The 19,435-nt window shown below is 31.9% G+C and overlaps 2 protein-coding genes across 2 annotated transcripts; one reads left to right on the forward strand and one right to left on the reverse strand.

Moving 5' to 3' along the window:
* Positions 1-147: 147 nt before the first annotated feature.
* LOC132720874 (uncharacterized) lies at positions 148-2,362 on the forward strand. The gene is made up of 4 exons (XM_060705101.1): positions 148-334; positions 1,159-1,298; positions 1,724-1,835; positions 2,225-2,362. The coding sequence occupies exons 1-3, from the start codon at positions 208-210 to the stop codon at positions 1,829-1,831; spliced, it is 375 nt and encodes a 124-aa protein (XP_060561084.1). The 5' UTR covers positions 148-207; the 3' UTR covers positions 1,832-1,835; positions 2,225-2,362.
* Positions 2,363-3,009: 647 nt separating this feature from the next.
* LOC132720875 (uncharacterized) lies at positions 3,010-19,388 on the reverse strand. Its single transcript, XM_060705102.1, has 5 exons — positions 19,178-19,388; positions 16,326-16,529; positions 5,381-5,560; positions 4,034-4,216; positions 3,010-3,179 (listed from the first exon to the last, which is right to left on the reverse strand). Exons 1-5 carry the CDS (start codon positions 19,344-19,346, stop codon positions 3,109-3,111), a joined length of 807 nt encoding a protein of 268 aa, XP_060561085.1. The 5' UTR covers positions 19,347-19,388; the 3' UTR covers positions 3,010-3,108.
* Positions 19,389-19,435: the final 47 nt, after the last annotated feature.

The following is a 19,435-nucleotide window of genomic DNA, read 5'->3' on the forward strand; positions in this document are numbered from 1 at the left end:
TGCCTTTCTGAAGCTCATTTACAGTTGACCATTCAAAAACAAGTATTTCTAAAATAAACGTAGATTCATTGTGACGTGTTTTAGACGTCGTTTATGACGTCATATTCAACGTCGTTTCTATGATCAGAACGTCACAGTTTACTTTGACAAGAAAAACAACTCAGCGAGCATTTTATTATTTAATTCTTACTTGTAATTAAAATAAGAATGGGTACATGTCTTGGAAAGAAAAATCCAAAACGGAACTCAGTTTGTCCGTCTCCGGAATACGGAAATAAATCTAGCAGAGCAACACGTAAAGCTCCAGAAGATATGATCAAAGATCTCGAAGAAGGTACGGAAGTTAATTATATAATTGTAATCTTTTAAAGATTATATATAGAATAAAATTTTCATGTTTTTATTATTATAATTATTATTACTATTACTATTATTATTATTATTATTATTATTATTATTATTATTGTTATTGTTATTATTATTGTTATTGTTATTGTTATTGTTATTATTATTATTATTATTATTATTGTTATTATTATTATTATTGTTATTGTTATTGATATTGTTATTGTTATTGTTATTGTGATTGTGATTGTGATTATTATTATCATTATTATTATTATTATTATTATTATTATTATCAATAATAATGATGATGATGATGATGATGACGATGACGATGACAATGACAATGACAATGACTATAACTATAACTATAACTATAACTATAACCATAATCATAATCATAATCATAATCATAATTATAATATCTTTATTTAAAGAAGATAACATATGAAGATGTCCAATCGTAGAAAACAATTATAAATGCGGCCTTTAAACAATATATAGAAACACAAACACAAAACATAGGAAAACAATAACAACTAGAATCTATTCAATTTTTCAATAAAGATTTGATCCTATAACAAATTTCTTTATACTTTTATGACAAATAATTTCATATTTATCGCTATTTTTTCAGATAACAAGCATCTAACAATCTCTAAAACCATAATTTAACACTATCAAATTCATGATTGCCCTTTCTAAGGAAGTAGAAAAAGAGACACAATGTGCCTTTAAACTGTAAAAAGCTTGAGTACATCTGAACTTTTTAACGTATAAAAACGTTAATGCAGTGTAATATTTATATTGTAGCAAATGCTGAAGATTCTAAACTAGGCACAGCTGGCGTTTCATTCACTGTGGATTTCCAGGAAGGGGATCCAACAAGAATGCCTTCAAGACTAGCTGACAGGCTTAACGGAACTGTCTCACCAACCACGGACAACACTGAGGTACCATCCGTTTATGGCTGATTTTTTAATGGATTGATTGACTAAAATAATTTAACATTTTTCCAACTGTCAGAATTAAACTGTTACGCTTAATTTGAAAATTAAGTTTTTTTCGACATACTTAAATGTTCGAGTTATATACATTGTACAATAAAATAATATGGCGTAGAAATTACATAAAATTATATATAATTATATTGTTTACAGTTTAGAGGAAAGATATGATTGTTATATCTAGATTCACTCGGGTTGGATATCAAAATATCTTTATTTATTTCCAGTTACAATGTATTTCCATCTTTTCATACCTCATTTTTGTTTTCATTTTGAATCATTTGGAAAGAGAATTTGAAATAACATTTATATTCTGTTGTTTTTTTATTATTAAACTTGAAGTTCACATGACTTCTATATATTATTATTAGATAACTTACACAGCCGAGGAAAGAGAAATTATGGCAGAATTACTTCGTGATGATATTTTGAGAGAGAGGAAGGAGAAAGCTGCAGCACTTACTGGTGCTAAATCTTAAACACGTAAGTTCAACATTGTTGTTGTTTTTATAAATACGCAATAATTAAGGCATATTTTTACGAACGAAAGGAAACTTTTATGTACAGGGATGTTACAATACATGCAGAATCTACTTATGGCTTTAAATAGCGGTTTTATACCGTAAAATAAAGCTAAGTTTTGTTTTTAAAATACAACCAACGTGATACCAACGCCTTCTAATGTTCACCAACATTTAATCAATTTTAACTCTAAAACTTGTATTCCATTGTGTTGTGAATGCGAACTTATATTCTAATGTGAATTCAGTGAAAGACATATTTTCAGTTATGTATAACTAAATGGATGTTTTTGCACACGCTGTAATGCAAACGTGCATATTAGAATTGTGATTTTTAATTGTTTATTTTAGGGACTTCTGATATTGTGAATCGATTTTGATGTGGACTACCCGCATTCCTGTCTTTACAGTGGTTGTTGAGTGGATTGTTTATTTATTGTTTTTCCACTTTGGTTGTCAAATTAATTTAATTAACAATAAAGAAATAAAAAAATCACAATAATATCATTTTGATCTTAGTTATTTTCGACAATTCCTTTAATTCCGACATGCTACTCTTTTGAGCGAATTATCTAAATCTTTAAAAATTGGTATCGGGTAAAGAATTGAAATTACAAGGTCCATATATGAAATATTGTTACGGACATAAGGCGACTTTCCAGCTTTTCTAATGAAGAAAGACCTCAGCTGTTCTTTCGCTCATTATTTCATGCGCAAGTTGGCACCGAAGTTGAATGCTCGACCTGGGATATATTCCTCTTATGAAAGGACCAAAGTCCCTAGCAGTCATTTATTTAGATCATTATCAATGCAGCGTAGCTCTATACATGTACATCAGGCAGGGAAACTTCTTTAGGACAGTCAGCATGCTGGAGGCTTTTATTGAAAACAAAACCGAAACTTTTCAGAAAAGTTTAATTAAGTATATTGTAGAAAGAGTGAAAGTAAAAAGATCAGCTCTAAAAAGCACATAATAATACATCAGTATATTGTTATTCAGACAAAACAAAAATCATTTCTCTCCAAAAGGAAAACATATGGACTCTCTTGTTTCGTTTTAATTGTGAAATTCTAAAGAACAAAGTGTTTCCGATGTTGTACACGCCAATATGTTTTCAAATATGAGCTGAATTAGGATCACAACAAAAGCAGACCACATCGATCACAAACTCGCCAAAATTCAATAATCTGTGTCTTTTTGAAGCTTATTACAGTTCCTAGAAGTTACTCCATGTTTAATACAAATTTGACATCGCAATGGCAAGCAGGGAGACTGCAACAAGCATAGGGCTATACAGCAAGGCACCTGTAACAATACAAAATACTTCTGAATAAAATTCAATTGAAGAGTAACGTTCAATGCCGTAGTCAAACGTTAAAAAAAGAAAAATTCATTCCATTATCAAGTCTTAAATATTCTGTTTTTAAACACCTAAATAAAACTGATGCAAAGGTGATTTTTTTCGGATATTTAAAACTCACTATAGACAAACCTATAAACTAATCACATAAAATCATGATTTTATTTACTAATATTGCCAACATCATATATACAACCACCTTTGCTTGAAGAAAATAATACATGTATATGATGCATTTTCTCGGAACATAAAATCTGAAATAATACCTCCGAAAATGATATTTGAAATATTTCAGTACAATAATTAATATATGAAACATATCGGAAAATCATTTATGAAATATTTTCTTGGAAAATAATATATGAAACATTTTCTCGGAAATAATATATGAAATCTTTTCTTGTAAAATATAATGTTTTTTTTCCGTACAATAATATATGCAACATTTTCTCGTAAAACATTATATGAAACTTTTTTCTCGGAAAATAATATGTGAAATATTTTTTTGGCATATTAATATATGAAACATCTTCTTGGTAAATAATATATGAAATATCTTTTCGTACAAAAATATATGAAACATTTTATCGGAAAATAATATATGAAACATTTTCTCGAAAAATAACATGAACTATTTTCTTGGAAGAACTTACAAGCCAGCTTAAACTACATATGTCATATTTAAACTACCTCCCATGTCCCCCCTAGCACCGGCTAATGCAGAACTAAACATATCATTAAGCTATAAATAATTTATTTATGATGGACTATATATAGTGTAAAGCAAGCATATAATCACCTGCATGTCCTGTATACATCACGTGATACTGTAAGCTACCTGCTATTATTGTCAGTTCACTGCCATCTTCAGTCGTCATCTCCAAGCCATGTTCACATAACATGTCTATCGTCTCCAACATTTTACTCAGCTTCTTTAAATCGCCATCTGTCGAATGAAGTTCCAACTCTACTTGTAATGGATCTGTAAAACATAAAATTCAAAATCATGTACTTTTATTATTTTTTATCTATTGAGAAGTTATTCGGATCGCTGTCCCTGTTTATTTTTTAATTATCTAACTCCCACCTCCCCTTACCGTGTCCCGCTGGGTGCCGTTTAAATGTGTGACAAGTGTCATTTTGGTGTCTATATGATTGAACAGTATGGTGTTGGTTTTTCTTTTCAAATTGTCATCTTTCTACAATTACATGTCATAGACGACATGCACAACACCATGAAGAATCTCTACAAACGCCGATTGAATTAAGTAAGGTTTAAACGCCGAATTTAGTAAGGTTTAACGCCGATTTTAGTTAAGTTTAAACGCCGATTTAGTTACCAATTTATCCGCAGGTGGAACACAACTAATCCCGCGTGATTTTTTGATAAAAAAAAATGCAGAGCTCAATAATTGGGTTGCTTTCCAATGGTCAAGGTCACACTTAAAGGTCAAGTGTTAAAAAGTTTACATTTTGTATCTGCTCCATAACATTTAAACCGCTGAAAAAGAGAAAAGAAATAATTTGGCACAATTAGAGACGATGGAAGTGTAAAAATTGAATTTTGTGTGTTTAATATATAATTTTCGTTATTTTGACTTAATGATTTGAAAGAATTTTCTTTAATTTTTGTATTGGCTAAATTTAGAAGAAAGTAGTCAGACAAGACACCAGTGAAAATTCGGAAAATATGTTCCACTGCAATGAAAATAAATATTTACAAAGAAATTACGGAAAATTTGAAATATGCATTTTAAAGAAATCTTGATGTTAATATGAATGAATGAATGAATCATTCAATATAGCTATATGTTTAATCAAATTATAAAGTTGAGTGTCTGTCGAAAGTATATGAATAAACCAACCACTTTGATAAAATAGTTAAAAAAACAAATTGAGTTATCTTATTCTAAAAATTACACATTATACGAGTAAATGTTTTAAGTCATTATATTTTTGTCCCTATATGCCTGTTCTGTTGTTGTTGTTTTTTTTCTATTTAAGAAGGCCACATTTGAATTAAGAGATATAATATATATGATTGCTGTTGTATATTCTTAATGTGTAACCTTCTCTTAATAAAAATATTATTATCATTTCATTTATAAAATAAAATCATGTATATTTTGTTGAATCAGAAATATACCTTTTTGCACCTTCATGTTTTGAAAGCTGGCTTCTGAGAAGTTTGTTAAAATGGCCAATTCCTGTTTCACTGAATATACAAACGCTGCCTCTTCTTTCACGACATCATTGTACTTGTTCGACAAGGAAAATCTCATCTGCATATATGGTTTGGATTGGTCGTGTATAACTTTTTCAGAATCTGGTGTTAAAAATATTGTTAGAGGCACATTATGTCTAAAAAATAAAGAATTTTTACTTCTTAAAAAAGAGCAAGCGTATGGTGGCTGATTTGTGCCATTCGTGATTTCGCCCCGCGACCCCGCCAAGCGAAATGTCGAAAATTAACAAATTAAAATAGCGGGTCGAGGAGCGAAAAATCGCTAATTAGCGAGGGTGCGGGGCGAAGTTTTAGAAAAAACTTCCCTGAAAACTTAGCCCCGGGCTTGGAGCGAGATTTTAGGAAATAAAACGGCGGGGCGCGGAGCGAAAACATGCTAATTAGCGCCCCGACCACGCTAATTAGCGTGTGTTCAGCTCTTCAAATATAGGAGGAAATAAAAGTATCTACCTATCTATCGCTAATAAGCGTGTTTTCGCTCTGCGCCCCCATCATTCCCTGCGGTCTGGAGACCGCAGGGTATTGGTACGCGTTTAACTTTTGAGGCATGGAGGAGCACGTGACCTGTTTTCGGTATATGGAGGGGCATGTGATCTGTAAACCGTACATGATTGGTTAATTGACCTTTTCGAAAACCTGGCTAAATACCGTTTGCCGGTACGTTACGGATTTACCTCTAGGGAATTAGTCAGAATTACACCTAATTAAGAACAAAAAACTATTACGTGATATTTCTAATTTTCTATAATCATTTTACCGTTAAAGGTGGAAAAACTTGAATGATGTGCTTGCAAAATTATTAATGTTTCTTTAATATGTATCTCAAATTTTACAAACAATAAATTGTTTATACTGAAAATCTACAAAATTAAAATATTCGTAGTGGCATCTGCCATAATAGAGATATTTTCTGCGTAGTCTTGTGTGTTTCCTTTGTTGTTTTTTTGCTCGGAATTATTCATAAAATTGTAGGCCTATTTAATCATTTTCTTAAAAAGAAATAATTGTTTCATGTACGACCTTCTCCGGTCATCAACGGTCACCAGTTTCCAAAGACCTTCTTCTATATTGATTTATTATTGTCAACTATATTCCTGATACAAACGTTTATTTATCCCCCTCCAAATAATGTTGAAAATAGTTAAATGAAATATCTTTATATCATTAAAAATGTTCCCCGCAGGAAACCATTTTACTTGTTTTAACTTGTTGATTTTCGACTTTTCGCTAGGCGGGGTCGCGGGGCGAAAACACGAATGGCACAAGTCAGCCCCCATACAAACGGCATTTTTTTAATGTTTAGATAATGGTCTTAGAGAACGTTAGATGTTTGTTACCTGGAGAAAGTAGCGATAAATAAAAAAATGTTATTAAAGTTGCATAATGTAAACTATAAAATATTAATTCACTATAACTGTACCTATTGCCAAAGAGGAACAGATGGAAAAAATAATTCAGGTAATTGGCCAATTAGTCACTTTTTGGATACTATAAAAGTACAAAAATATTAAAGGCCCATTATGCCCGAAAATGCTTTTGATTATATTTCTATTTTGGTGTGCTGTTATAGTTTCAAAAGTAAATAAATGCTAAATAGCCGTTTACCTGAACCATTATATACTGCTGTTGCTTTTTGACAATAGAGTATTAGTAATTTATAATTTGTATTGCAATCAAGTAACTACATTGTTTACAATTGGCTTTTTATAAAAAAGAGATTCTACTGAGGTCCAAAAGATAATGTAGTTATATACTCAGAAATGAATTTAAAATAAACCGTATATCTTATAATATTCTTAGCCACGTTTGAGTTAACAGCGTTGCAATGCATTTCTTAATTTCGGATCAATTTTCACAATTAGAATCATTCTGCAAAAAAAAGGAAGTAAGCAAATGATCTGATAGTTTGAACACCAGCTAGTCTAGTTCTACATCCATTGGTTCATTAATCTCCAAAAATTATTTGGGACAACAACAAAACAATATCATACTTTAACTAATTTTATTTTATAGTCATACATAGTGGCATATGTAATTTATCTCACTGAGTAATGTCTTAGTTTATCTTTGGCATTTTATGGGCACGACTCCATTAATAAAAGCCAAAAGGTTTGGATACCGGGCATACAAAACCCTGTTAGGGCATCCATAGCAAAACAAACAAATGACACAAAATCAAAACAAGCAAATGGAACAAACTGTTTAGCTTTTTGGAACAGTATGTTCTAGAAAATAATTGATCAAAGCAATACTAGTCTTTCAATTCTTCATTCACAAAATAGTCAATTTTCACAAATGTTTATGAGCAACAACACAGCATTGACACTGTTGCGCGAAATTGGTTCTGGGAAGCAGAAACCAGTATCGCCAGTATCACAAAATGTCTATTCGCCGGCCGCAAAATGCAAATTTAGCAGACACAACATGTGAAATCTAGTATTTGAAAGTTCATAGAACACATCTCTGGAGTCGCACCGTTGTCGAATTCTCTCTGCTGGTGGTTTTGGCCCAAGCAGTTTTCCTAAAAGATACCTCTTCCGTGGTATTTAGTAGGGCTAGCTGTCTTGAAACACGTCGCTTATGTTGGCTAATCTGAAAACATATCAAAAGAGGACAGAAACAACAAAAAAGCAGGACACTAATATTAAATTTAAGCTCAAGTCTTTGACACTTCACACTCATAATTGACCGAGGAGGGCGGGTGGGTTTTTTCAACAATTCATTTCTTCCTTGTTACAATATTCGACGCCAGCGTTAAAAGGATATGACGTAGATACAGTACCTACGTCATAACCAGGGCAGGGTATAAGTTGTTCCCCAAATAACAGAGACTATTCTATAGAAATAGTCATCATTATTTGGGACAACAACAAAACAATATCATACTTTAACTAATTTTATTTTATAGTCATACATAGTGGCATATGTAATTTATCTCACTGAGTAATGTCTTAGTTTATCTTTGGCATTTTATGGGCACGACTCCATTAATAAAAGCCAAAAGGTTTGGATACCGGGCATACAAAACCCTGTTAGGGCATCCATAGCAAAACAAACAAATGACACAAAATCAAAACAAGCAAATGGAACAAACTGTATAGCTTTTTGGAACAGTATGTTCTAGAAAATAATTGATCAAAGCAATACTAGTCTTTCAATTCTTCATTCACAAAATAGTCAATTTTCACAAATGTATATGAGCAACAACACAGCATTGACACTGTTGCGCGAAATTGGTTCTGGGAAGCAGAAACCAGTATCGCCAGTATCACAAAATGTCTATTCGCCGGCCGCCACTAGACTTCGGATGGTGAACGGGAGATTTCCCGTTTTCCAGTCGAAGGCTCCGCCAATAACATATAATATTGGCTTCGCCAATATCATACTATTATTGGCTCCGGCGAATTGAATACTTGAAAAAAATTAGTCGTGCCCAGCCATTCTATGATTCATAATACAACACTGCCATGTAGGTAATTCAACTTAGCAAATAAAGCAGCATTCCAACAAATATGCATATACTAGCGCTCATAAATCAAATATGACACTATCTGAAACACAATAATTTGGGTAGTAACCACCAAGATCTCGAGTTCAGTGTCATTTCTCCTGACATGAATTTAGCAAAAGCATTCAATTTAAACTGCTCCAAATATGTGCTAGCTAAATGTATATACATTTGACGGTGCATTTTTTCGAGATATTAATTTAGCAATAACGTTCAAACTGCTTCAAATATGTGCTAGATACATGTATACAATAAGTGCATTCAATCAACTGAACTATAAATTATGCATCAACACATCAACTTTTCAAATATACATTTCCTGAACCACTCTATGCCATAGGTGTTCGGCGCGCTGATCGGCCACCCACCCCACAACCCTCCCACCCCCCAAAACCATGTAAAATGCAGTATTTTTCATTTGAAACATGTTTTAATATTTGGTATATGCTTTTAATTCAATAACCTTCATTTCCCACAAAAAATAAAAAATTGATTAATATATACGTCATATTTAGTAAAAGTATGCAACTCGCTGCACATTTTTCAGCACTCATCTTAATAATAATTGAACTCCATAACCCCAACGTTTTTTTTTTTAATCAATTTTCAATATTATGGTCCTGAAAGGTTGGAGGGCCGCAAAGTGGGCGAGGGTCCCCCGGGGGCAGCCACCAACCAACGCGCCGAAAACATATGCCCAATACAATAGTGACCATCAAGATCGTGAGACCTGTATGACTCTGAGAGCAGATATTTCCAATTGCACTCCATGGGTTCGAATCCTTTCAATTCAACCAACATGTTTAATAATGTTACATTAATCAGGTTTCCATTTGTTTTTAAATCGCATGATGTAAACTATTACACTCCATGCGGTAAAGAAAACTAGCAACAATTCAATGCATCATATCGTCGACAAGGCAGAACACTGGTATTACATTTAGGATGCTTAGCACCTATTGTCATTAGAATAGCATGCAATATTAACGTGTTAGAAATTGTCCTAATTTTTTACCCCACAATTGTACATAGGTTGCCACAATTGTACATAGGTTCGAGCTATATTTTTCACACCACCCATCCTGGTCAGTCCTGGACTGTCTTTCTTACAACTACATGTGAAGCGTTTATTCAAAATAGGTACTTATACTAATATACTTAACTGAGCTGTAAAAAGATTTGAAACAATTAATAATAGATTTCATGGAATATTTACTAATAAAATGTCTTTATTGGCCAAAAACATACTAAATTCCCAAACTTCAAGAATAATGGTTTAAGCTTTTTGTTGGACATAAATTCTACTGCCAGTGTTATAAGCAATTTCACAAAATATTCTTTCACTGGTCAGTTTGCAGCATCCAGCTATACTGTCAGTTAAAAGTTGTTTGATTCTGTATTGGTTATTAGTCAATTCAACCAATTAATAGACTTAAATAAACATTGATTATATTATATAATAGTACTAATGTATTTACATTTTATTTTAATTGAAAGCCGCATTCATTAATCTATCTGCAATACAGAAAGCATTTGCTGATTATCAGCCAAGATATTTTTGATTATCAAATTAAGTAGCTGCTGAAAAAAATAGCTTAAGAATATGGTAATTTAAGATTTTGAACAAAGTGAAACCTTAGAACATTGCCAAAGTATTTGCATCATTTTATTTAAACATTGTAAAGTTAGTGTTTTTATGTGCCTTATTATGTTTATTGTTAATAAAATAATCCAGACAGAAAACGACAAAGTTTATTACCATGAAGATAAAAGGCAATCATTTTAAGAACAAAAATTATATAAATATGGTATGGACTCTGAAGTGCATAATAATTTATTACAAAATTATGAAAATATTTGTACATTAAATGATTTAATTGACACTAATCAAATAGAATGTAAACAGTATGTAATAGATATTTTTGACATAATGCATAATGCCCACCCAAGGCTTTAATTATAATGAGTGAACAGGTGAAAGTCAAATAAGTTTACATCTTGCAATAATTCCTTTCAATTTTATAATGTACTTTCCATTTATGAACGATAAATTAATGCAATTGGAAATTACCCAAAATGTTTAATTTATATAAGTTTGGGACAGTCTTTTTAAATTTTAGGCACACGTATATTTTATCATAAAACTAATATAATATTTTAAAATATCAGCTGTAGGTCAATAACATTTTTTCAGTCAATTATTTGAAACATAAAGTCAATTCAGCATAACTTGACCATGACAAAATAGGCACAATGTCATTTTAATATCATAACCATGTTATTTTGAAATTAATAGGGTGTACTTTTTCCCAATGAAATATTGTTTCAACACCGAAATTAAAGTAAGACGATTTATATTAACATTTTAAATGTCAAACGTCATAACCTATATGAGTTTACATAAAAATTGGTCTTGCAATTCAACCAAAGTTGGGTATTATACTAATGCCAAGAGAAAACTGTCTTGAATGATTTTTCTTTGAAATAAAAGTTAAACGTTGAATGCATGATTTTGTGTAAATATTATCAACAGTGTTTAACACTAAAATTTAAGAAGCGTGTTCACTTTCATTACTAGTTTATGGGAATGAGTACCTATCATATAGCATAAGATTATAAGAAAACCTAAAGAAATGGAAAACTTTTAACCTCTAAATTAAAGTTTTAAGTTTAATTATGTGTAGATCTATGGTCAAACTATAAGAAAAAATAAAAAATAAATGATATACTTTCAAATTTAAAGTTTTATATTTGGATGGTGTTCACTATGTCTAAATCATTAAAAGAGGTTCATAATAATTTAATAAATAAGCTATTCATTTATTATATTAAAATATTTATCTTTTTAGGTTGTGTAAAGTAAATAAAAGGTACAATGGAAAATAAATTTTACAAGTGAACTACAACTTGTCAACTTAAAATTGCAATAAATTGTGTGACAAATATAATTTGTTATAAATCTGTACTATAATGTAGCCTACACCATGAATTATAAACAACATAGTCAAACAAAGACAAATATTTAAAATTATTATTATTATTAATTTATTATTATTAATAATTTATTATTATTTTTATTATAATTATGAATTCATGATTATCTTATTATTATCATTAGATCACATCATCATTATTATTATTATTACTATTATCAATTCATTATTATTTTTATTAATTTATTATTATTATTATTATTATCATCATCATTAATATTTTTTTATTATTATTATTATTATTATCAATTCATTATTATTACTATTAATTTATTGTTATTATTTTATTTTTATATAATGTTTATTAATTTACTATAATTACAGTGTAAGAAATTCGGATTTAAATCCACTAGGCCGGTCGGACTACCAGATTTGAATATTCACTAGCCCAAAAGACATTTCACTAGCACAATTCATTTGTTCAAAACAGTTGTTTATAGTGCCTCTGAAAATACAGTAGTCTGGTCGGGCTTGTAACTGTAAAAAGTTGGTAGCCCAAGGAGAAATTTAGAAGTCAGAGGCTATCGGACTACTGCTAATTTCGAACACTGTAATTATTATTATCTAATATCTTAATCATGTGACTGATGTTGCATTGAAGTCTGTATCTTTTAATTATTGGTGCATTATTAATTTATCAATTTCTAATTAATGTGACTTTAACCCCTACTTATCCAACATAATTTGCTAATTATGAATACTTAATTTTACCATAAAAACAACAGGCCCTAAAATAAGGCAATGTATTCACATCTATGATAACAAATACTGAAATATAACTGAATAATTATTTTGTTCAACATGTAGATCTAAACCTAGGTTCCACATTGTAAAATAATGTATAAAATAAACATTTAAACAGGAAATACCTCACCTAATACTGTAAGGAACTAAACTACTAGCTCTACTAACATCAGTCACCAATTTATCTCATACAACAATTCATCAAATGTCAGGAGTCATCACAAGACGCTGCTGATCACCATGGCATTTATTTCCACATTTCCCATACAGACCAGTAGTCTATTGTCTTTAATCACATTCTTCCAATTTCGTCCAGCAAAAAGAAAATTATAGATCTATTTTGAAGATTAAAAAGCAAATAAAATATGTTTTAAAACTGATTAATAATAACTGATTTATTATGAACGTGTTAGACTTATAGTAGTCCAATATATTAGACGTTACAGGCTTGTTATAGTTTATGTCGGTCAAGCCTGACGTCTAATAGGTATTGCTCAAAAACGCATAGCATCATAAAAAATTCAAAAAATGTCTTTTGTCTTGCCTTTCAAGCTTTATTCAAAAGCTTATCTTCTTTTCTTTCAATTTCATGCTCAATCATACACAAAAACTCTCAAACAATGTACTTATCAATTTAAAATAAAATATAAACATCAATCTATTTTTGTCTATCAGCCATACTGGTTAAGCAAGGTGCTTTACAGATTGATTCCAAATTTTTGAACGGAAAAATATATTCGAACACACTGACGGTGCATGGGCAATTATTTCGTTAAAAAAATATTCCGTTAGATTGTTCTGACTCAGTTAAACGCTTGCATTTGAATTAGCCAATCAGATTTCGCGCACTTTATGGCCGCCATTTGTTTATCGGCTGTAAAAAGAATTGAAATACATGAGAGGATTTAATCATGATTTTTCGGATGTGACAGTTTAATTATTTTGACAAAAGGTATTTATTTTTTAGTTTTGTTCATAAATAGGTCAAAACTTATGTAAATACACGCTGTCTTCATTGTTTTTCGTTCCGCCCGATTTTCTGGCGGAACATGCTATGGGTTTTTGAGCAATTTCGATATGACGTTGCTTTGCCCAGAAGCAAAAATATCTCAAAGCGACGTCATATTTATAGGACTAGACTTATAGACACATTATTTTCCGAATTCAGGACAATTGGCACAAGTTAACAAAAATTTCTTGCTTCCACCATTCTTAACGCCATTGAAAATAGCAAAGTGCACCTAGCTAGATGAACCCTCCATCATTTCTTTTTTTAAAGGTTTTCATTACAATCATCATCGTTACCACACAGCGAATGATTTATCATAGCGAGATACAGAAATACATCTAAATGAATAGCCGCGGGTGAGAGTAGATCCATGGATCGTCATAATAGAATTGTCAATTTACGATACAGTAAAGCTAGCTAAAGATACTTCAGCGAACAGGTTTTATAGTATTGCTAGACCTGTTCGCTGAAGCCAACCCCGTATCGAAAGTCAACCAGAACCGTGACATTTTTATGTCATGCTGTAATTCAGTAAATTTGCGTGATCTGGACAAAAGCTATTTTAATACAGGTAGTTAGATATATTTGGGACCCTTCAGTCTATACTTTTTACCACAGAAAGTTAGATTGATGAAATATTGCAGGGGTTTTTTTTAGGAAAAGGGGAAGACGCTGGACGCTGGTAGGGAGGGGAAAAAATATACGAAAAAAGTCAATTTGGGGAAACTTTATTATGACGTTATTTATACTATATACTTAACTACATAGTAGAGAGTTACAACTATATCTTTTTCCCCTTAAAAACTTTATCATCATGCAAAATATTCTTTGCAGTATAACATATTTTCTTAATATGTATGGTGGTGAATGGTTTTTATACTTCTATTTTTGTATGAAAGTTAATACAGTATAGGTATAATAGTGTATCTGTGACACATTTTAGCTCCATATAAGTCATTTTCATAATAAGAAGTACAAAATATATTACTTTACTAAAAATAACCAAGAAAATGACAATATTTTGATAGCAACTGATTTCCAGAAATAGTACCGTTCAGTACGGGATATAGCCAAGAAAAAAATGGCTGCCTCCATGTTGAGACAGTACTTGCAGTTTCCTGCAATGTTTTTGGTTATTTTGAACAACAATTGGTGGTTTATCCTGCATAAAATGAAGAAAAATAATATTTTAAACCATGTAATTATTAAATCTGATCCAGTTTAAAGGAAAACTAGAATTTTTTGGGGGAAAAAACTTGGCTATTTACCGAGGGGAAGACGCCGACTATCGGTGTCAATTTGTTAGTAAAAAAACCCCCTGTATTGCCTCAAAGTTTATCAGCGGGTTCACATTTCATAAAATTCGCCGCCATTGCTGCCCTAATTATCACGTGACCAGCGAAAATTTAGGTTCGGATACCTTTGCATGACATTTGGTGACACGTGACCCAAATGCTATTTTTAACTGAAAACATGGCTTTGCAATTATGAATAACGGTGTATTTATTCAATAATAGACATTGTACCAAAAACATGTTGGATTTATATTGTTTTAAGTGATGATTTATGAATTATTTGTTTGTTTTTATATAAAAATCATACACTTACTAAAAATAATGTACGGTCCGTTACTAAAAATAGATGCTAGAATTTCCAAAACATGAAGTCCCGCGAGATCTCATTTGAAAGCAGACTCCATATTGGTAAACATTCTCTACATATTTCTCTAAAAAAAGTTGGGTACACAAAGTCATTGAAGTTTCATTTAAAAACAAAACATGAATTGGTTCAAAATTGATTTGTTTATCAATTGGTATTTTTATTTGACCCAAATTTGATTAATAAGGGTGATTTAAAGAAGTTTTTATGTACCGCGCACGAACTGTCAAATTCTGGTAGCCTTTGCAAATAGGGTTGACCCATAACTTTACTGTCGCAACGTCAAAATAAAAGCGACATATAAAGTTATGGAAGCCAGAACTACAGTAAAGCTAGACAAAGTACAACCTTATGTTCATTTCACAAAACAATGCAAATAAATAATTTAAAATTAAACTGTTCTCGACAACAATATTTTGAAGATCTAAATCTGAATTGACTAAGAAAACTTCTCTGTCCATATAATATCCTGCTTGATTCAGTGTTCCATGTTCCCACCAAAGACATCAAGAACAAATCCGCTTCAATCGTGGAAAATATCAACAAAATTGCTGCTTATAGGACACACAGAAAATCACTGACGTCTTATCGATTCATATTTAAAAGATACTACTATCGATTGTTGTTTTGATCAGCGATTTTTTTCATTTTTTTTCAACAATTCATTTCTTCCTTGTTACAATATTCGACGCCAGCGTTAAAAGGATATGACGTAGATACAGTACCTACGTCATAACCAGGGCAGGGTATAAGTTGTTCCCCAAATAACAGAGACTATTCTATAGAAATAGTCATCATTATTTCCAGTCCCGTCACGTAAAACAAACAAAAAAAAACAACAACAAAAAAAACAAAAAAGATAAACACCCACAAAAAAACAACAGAAAAACAACAACAAAAAACACAAAACAAAAAACACAAAACAAAAATTACCCCTCAGTTGAGTCCCTTCCTGGCATAGCGCAAACACCTTCATCTCACATATACGAAGGACAACTGGAACCTCTTCTGATACCTGTAGTCGAACTAATCTTGTGGCAACATAAGGTTTCAGCAGCTTTTTAGTCTCTTCAAAAATTCCATAACTGGTCCAAGTTTTCTCCATCAGTAAAAGCTGAATATTCAACTCGATTCCATCTTAAAATAAATAAATAAATAAATAAATAAATAAATAAATAAATAAATAAATAAATAAAAATAAATAAATAAATAAATAAATAAATAAATTAAATAAATAAATAAATAAATATAATGAAGTCGTTTTCATTGAGGTACATAGCAAAATAAAACCAATACGGAACTTCATCGATTACTTTATTCGAAGTATGACGTAAAGTGCCGGAAAATCACGAATATGTAAAGACTATGGTGGGTGATTCATATCGCTTAAAAACACTTCATAATTCATTTTACTGAGCCCTTACATTTAAATGCTGGTAATACCTTGATGACATTAAATACGTAAACCCTAGTTTTACCATCTTTGTGTTTACATGTTGAATTCTGATTAAGCCGGTGCGAAGGGGCATTGACGGTAACTTGCACTTTCCAGTACCGTCTATGAACAGGCTCAATCAAACCGAGCCTGCAGCATTTTCAATTCTTCCGTGTTGGGCTTTGTAGGAGCACATTTGTCTCGGAGCACATTTGTCTTACGTAAGACCGATGCGGTCGCATTTGTCCCGCATGAGACAAATGAGACCTCTAATATCTATCCCAAAAAATTCATTTGTGTGACAAATGTGCTCCGATCAAGATTTTTAAGGGTCTCATATGTTTTAAGGGACAAGAAAGCACATTTGTCTCATGTCATTTTTATGAATTATTTGTCACATATTTCCCCACGGCAGATATTCTTTTTTAGAATCGAGGTTCGCCGTTTTACCTCATGTCAAGTGTTATCGTCAATAGGTTTACTTATGCTTTCTTTCTGAAAACTTAAAGTGAACTAGTAATTATAATATCTCTAATTCAAGAAATTGATTGGATTAACCTGAAGGCGTACACTGAAACATACTCACGATAGTACAATGGTGACAGCGCGATGGCACAATGGCACGTCACAAGCATCTCACTTCCTCAGAAATCATTATTTGAATATAAATAAATTCATACTTGCCCTATCTAAAGAAGTAAAAATTTATTCATTTCTGAAAATTCTCGTGGTACGGGATACTTTTCGACATTGCGAGATCTCGTGTTACAATATCGTGCCTCGCTTCGTATCTCATCGGAATGTCGCGTCTCGCCCGATTCTGAGTGGCCCGATATAATTATGGAATTACCCGGATTGTTTTAGGAACTCATGCATGTTTGTAAGTGCTTTTGCAATGGCGGATCTGAAAGCCACAATTCTTGGAAAATGACGATTTTTATACATATAATGGTCTTCTTACTTTCTTCCATAGATCATTAAAGGGCTTCCGTAGCGGAGTGATTAAAAAAAAAACCACTTGCCCCTAACCGCTGTAGGTTCGACACATATGTAGGGCGTCGAACTTTTCATGCGAGGATACCGGTCAGGGTCCAATGCGGAATACATATCCGCACGTAAAAACTATCGCGTGCGCACGTAATAGTATCGCGTGACCACGTTAAAGCTATCGTGTGCGCACGTAATAAATAAGAAAATTCTATGTCCCCTTTATGCCACCGTAGATACTACCTTGTTTTTGCTAAGAATATTTCTAGTGCCATAAATCATTTATAAAACTTTAAGCATTGAAAATAACGTATCACAATTGATAACAAGAAAAGCATTCAAATTTGATGCAAAGCATCAAAGGGCATCCAAGCAAGAAATACAGCAAGTGAAGATGAACTACATGTAGTAGACATCTGATGACCAGATATTCTTATAAACTTTTCAATGGTAAATTGCTTTTTATCAGAATTGTATAATATTCATGAATTGCCGGACGAAAGACATAATATGTTTGCATTTCATTTCCTGCACAATTCTCCAGTTCGTTATTTATAACCATAGCGTGTCACGAATGACCGTTTCGTTAAACTAAAACTACTTCTATAAATAGATTTTCGGACTTTCACAATGTTAAAGTCATCATTCTATTTATAGGTTCAGCAATACCTAATAACCCACTTTGTACTAATAAAAAACCCGAAGGATAAGATAATTTCATTTGAATGTTTGCATTGCGAAATTCTCCAGTTCGCAATTCATTGTACATATCGCGACATTTCATTTTTGATAATCAAACACCCTCATACCAATCGGAATGATCGGCTATTATGATCGACGAAAAGGCCCGAGAAGTTGCAATTGTCCTTTCACAAAATCTGATTTCATTCCATAAGGGGCGTCGCGCTTCGGCGCGGACGCCAACGATAACGTGTCACAATTAATAACGATAAGAATAGACTTGCCGCATATGTGTTTGGGTTCTGGATGCTACACTTCTAGTAGAAATTTTCATTGTGACATGCAGAACAGAGATATTCAGATGAGCATAATTATTACCTTTTAAGAATTTTATGGAAAAATATGAGACAAATGTGCTTCGAGTGTCCTTTCTATTGTGTGTCGAACACATCTGTCTCATTTCCAATTTGTCGCAAATATGAATGTTTTCGAACACATCGGTCACACTTCATGAGACAAATGTGCTCCGAGACAAATGTGCTCCTACAGGGCTTTCTTTAAGTATTCTGTTTTTCCCTACTTTAATCTATTTTCCAGTATAACCGGAAACTATGTATAAACCTTTTATGAATCTAATCTATGTAATATATAATACATATACAAAATGTAAACTATAAATTACCATCTACTTGTTTGTAAATCTTGACGGATGTCAGTATATACTCTGCTCCAAGATCAATGATAATGTACGGGTTCAGTTCCGTCTTTGTAGCCACACATGTAGCGCCGTCACCTACATACTGACCTATGTCGCCATCAACGGCATTGCTGGACGGCCAAGTCGGATACATTATACTTGATGCTAGAGTGTCTTTCTCCAGGGCGACATTTTGTGAACCTTTTTATTTAGAAAAAGAAGGGAAAAAGACTGGTAAGTCCG

Source organism: Ruditapes philippinarum, unplaced genomic scaffold (genome assembly GCF_026571515.1).
Source record: "Ruditapes philippinarum isolate M1 unplaced genomic scaffold, ASM2657151v2 ctg7897_1_1_1_1, whole genome shotgun sequence".
NCBI lineage: Eukaryota > Metazoa > Mollusca > Bivalvia > Venerida > Veneridae > Ruditapes > Ruditapes philippinarum.

Excerpts from the sequence above, each read along its gene's own strand:
- LOC132720874 (XM_060705101.1), top strand. The coding sequence starts at position 208 with ATGGGTACATGTCTTGGAAAGAAAAATCCAAAACGGAACTCAGTTTGT. Across the intron at positions 335-1,158 it reads GATCAAAGATCTCGAAGAAG|CAAATGCTGAAGATTCTAAA; the intron begins GTACGGAAGTTA and ends TTTATATTGTAG. Across the intron at positions 1,299-1,723 it reads CAACCACGGACAACACTGAG|ATAACTTACACAGCCGAGGA; the intron begins GTACCATCCGTT and ends TATTATTATTAG.
- LOC132720875 (XM_060705102.1), bottom strand. The coding sequence starts at position 19,346 with ATGTATCCGACTTGGCCGTCCAGCAATGCCGTTGATGGCGACATAGGT. Across the intron at positions 16,530-19,177 it reads GATTTACAAACAAGTAGATG|ATGGAATCGAGTTGAATATT; the intron begins GTAATTTATAGT and ends ATTTATTTTAAG. Across the intron at positions 3,180-4,033 it reads GATGTATACAGGACATGCAG|GTGCCTTGCTGTATAGCCCT; the intron begins GTGATTATATGC and ends GTATTGTTACAG.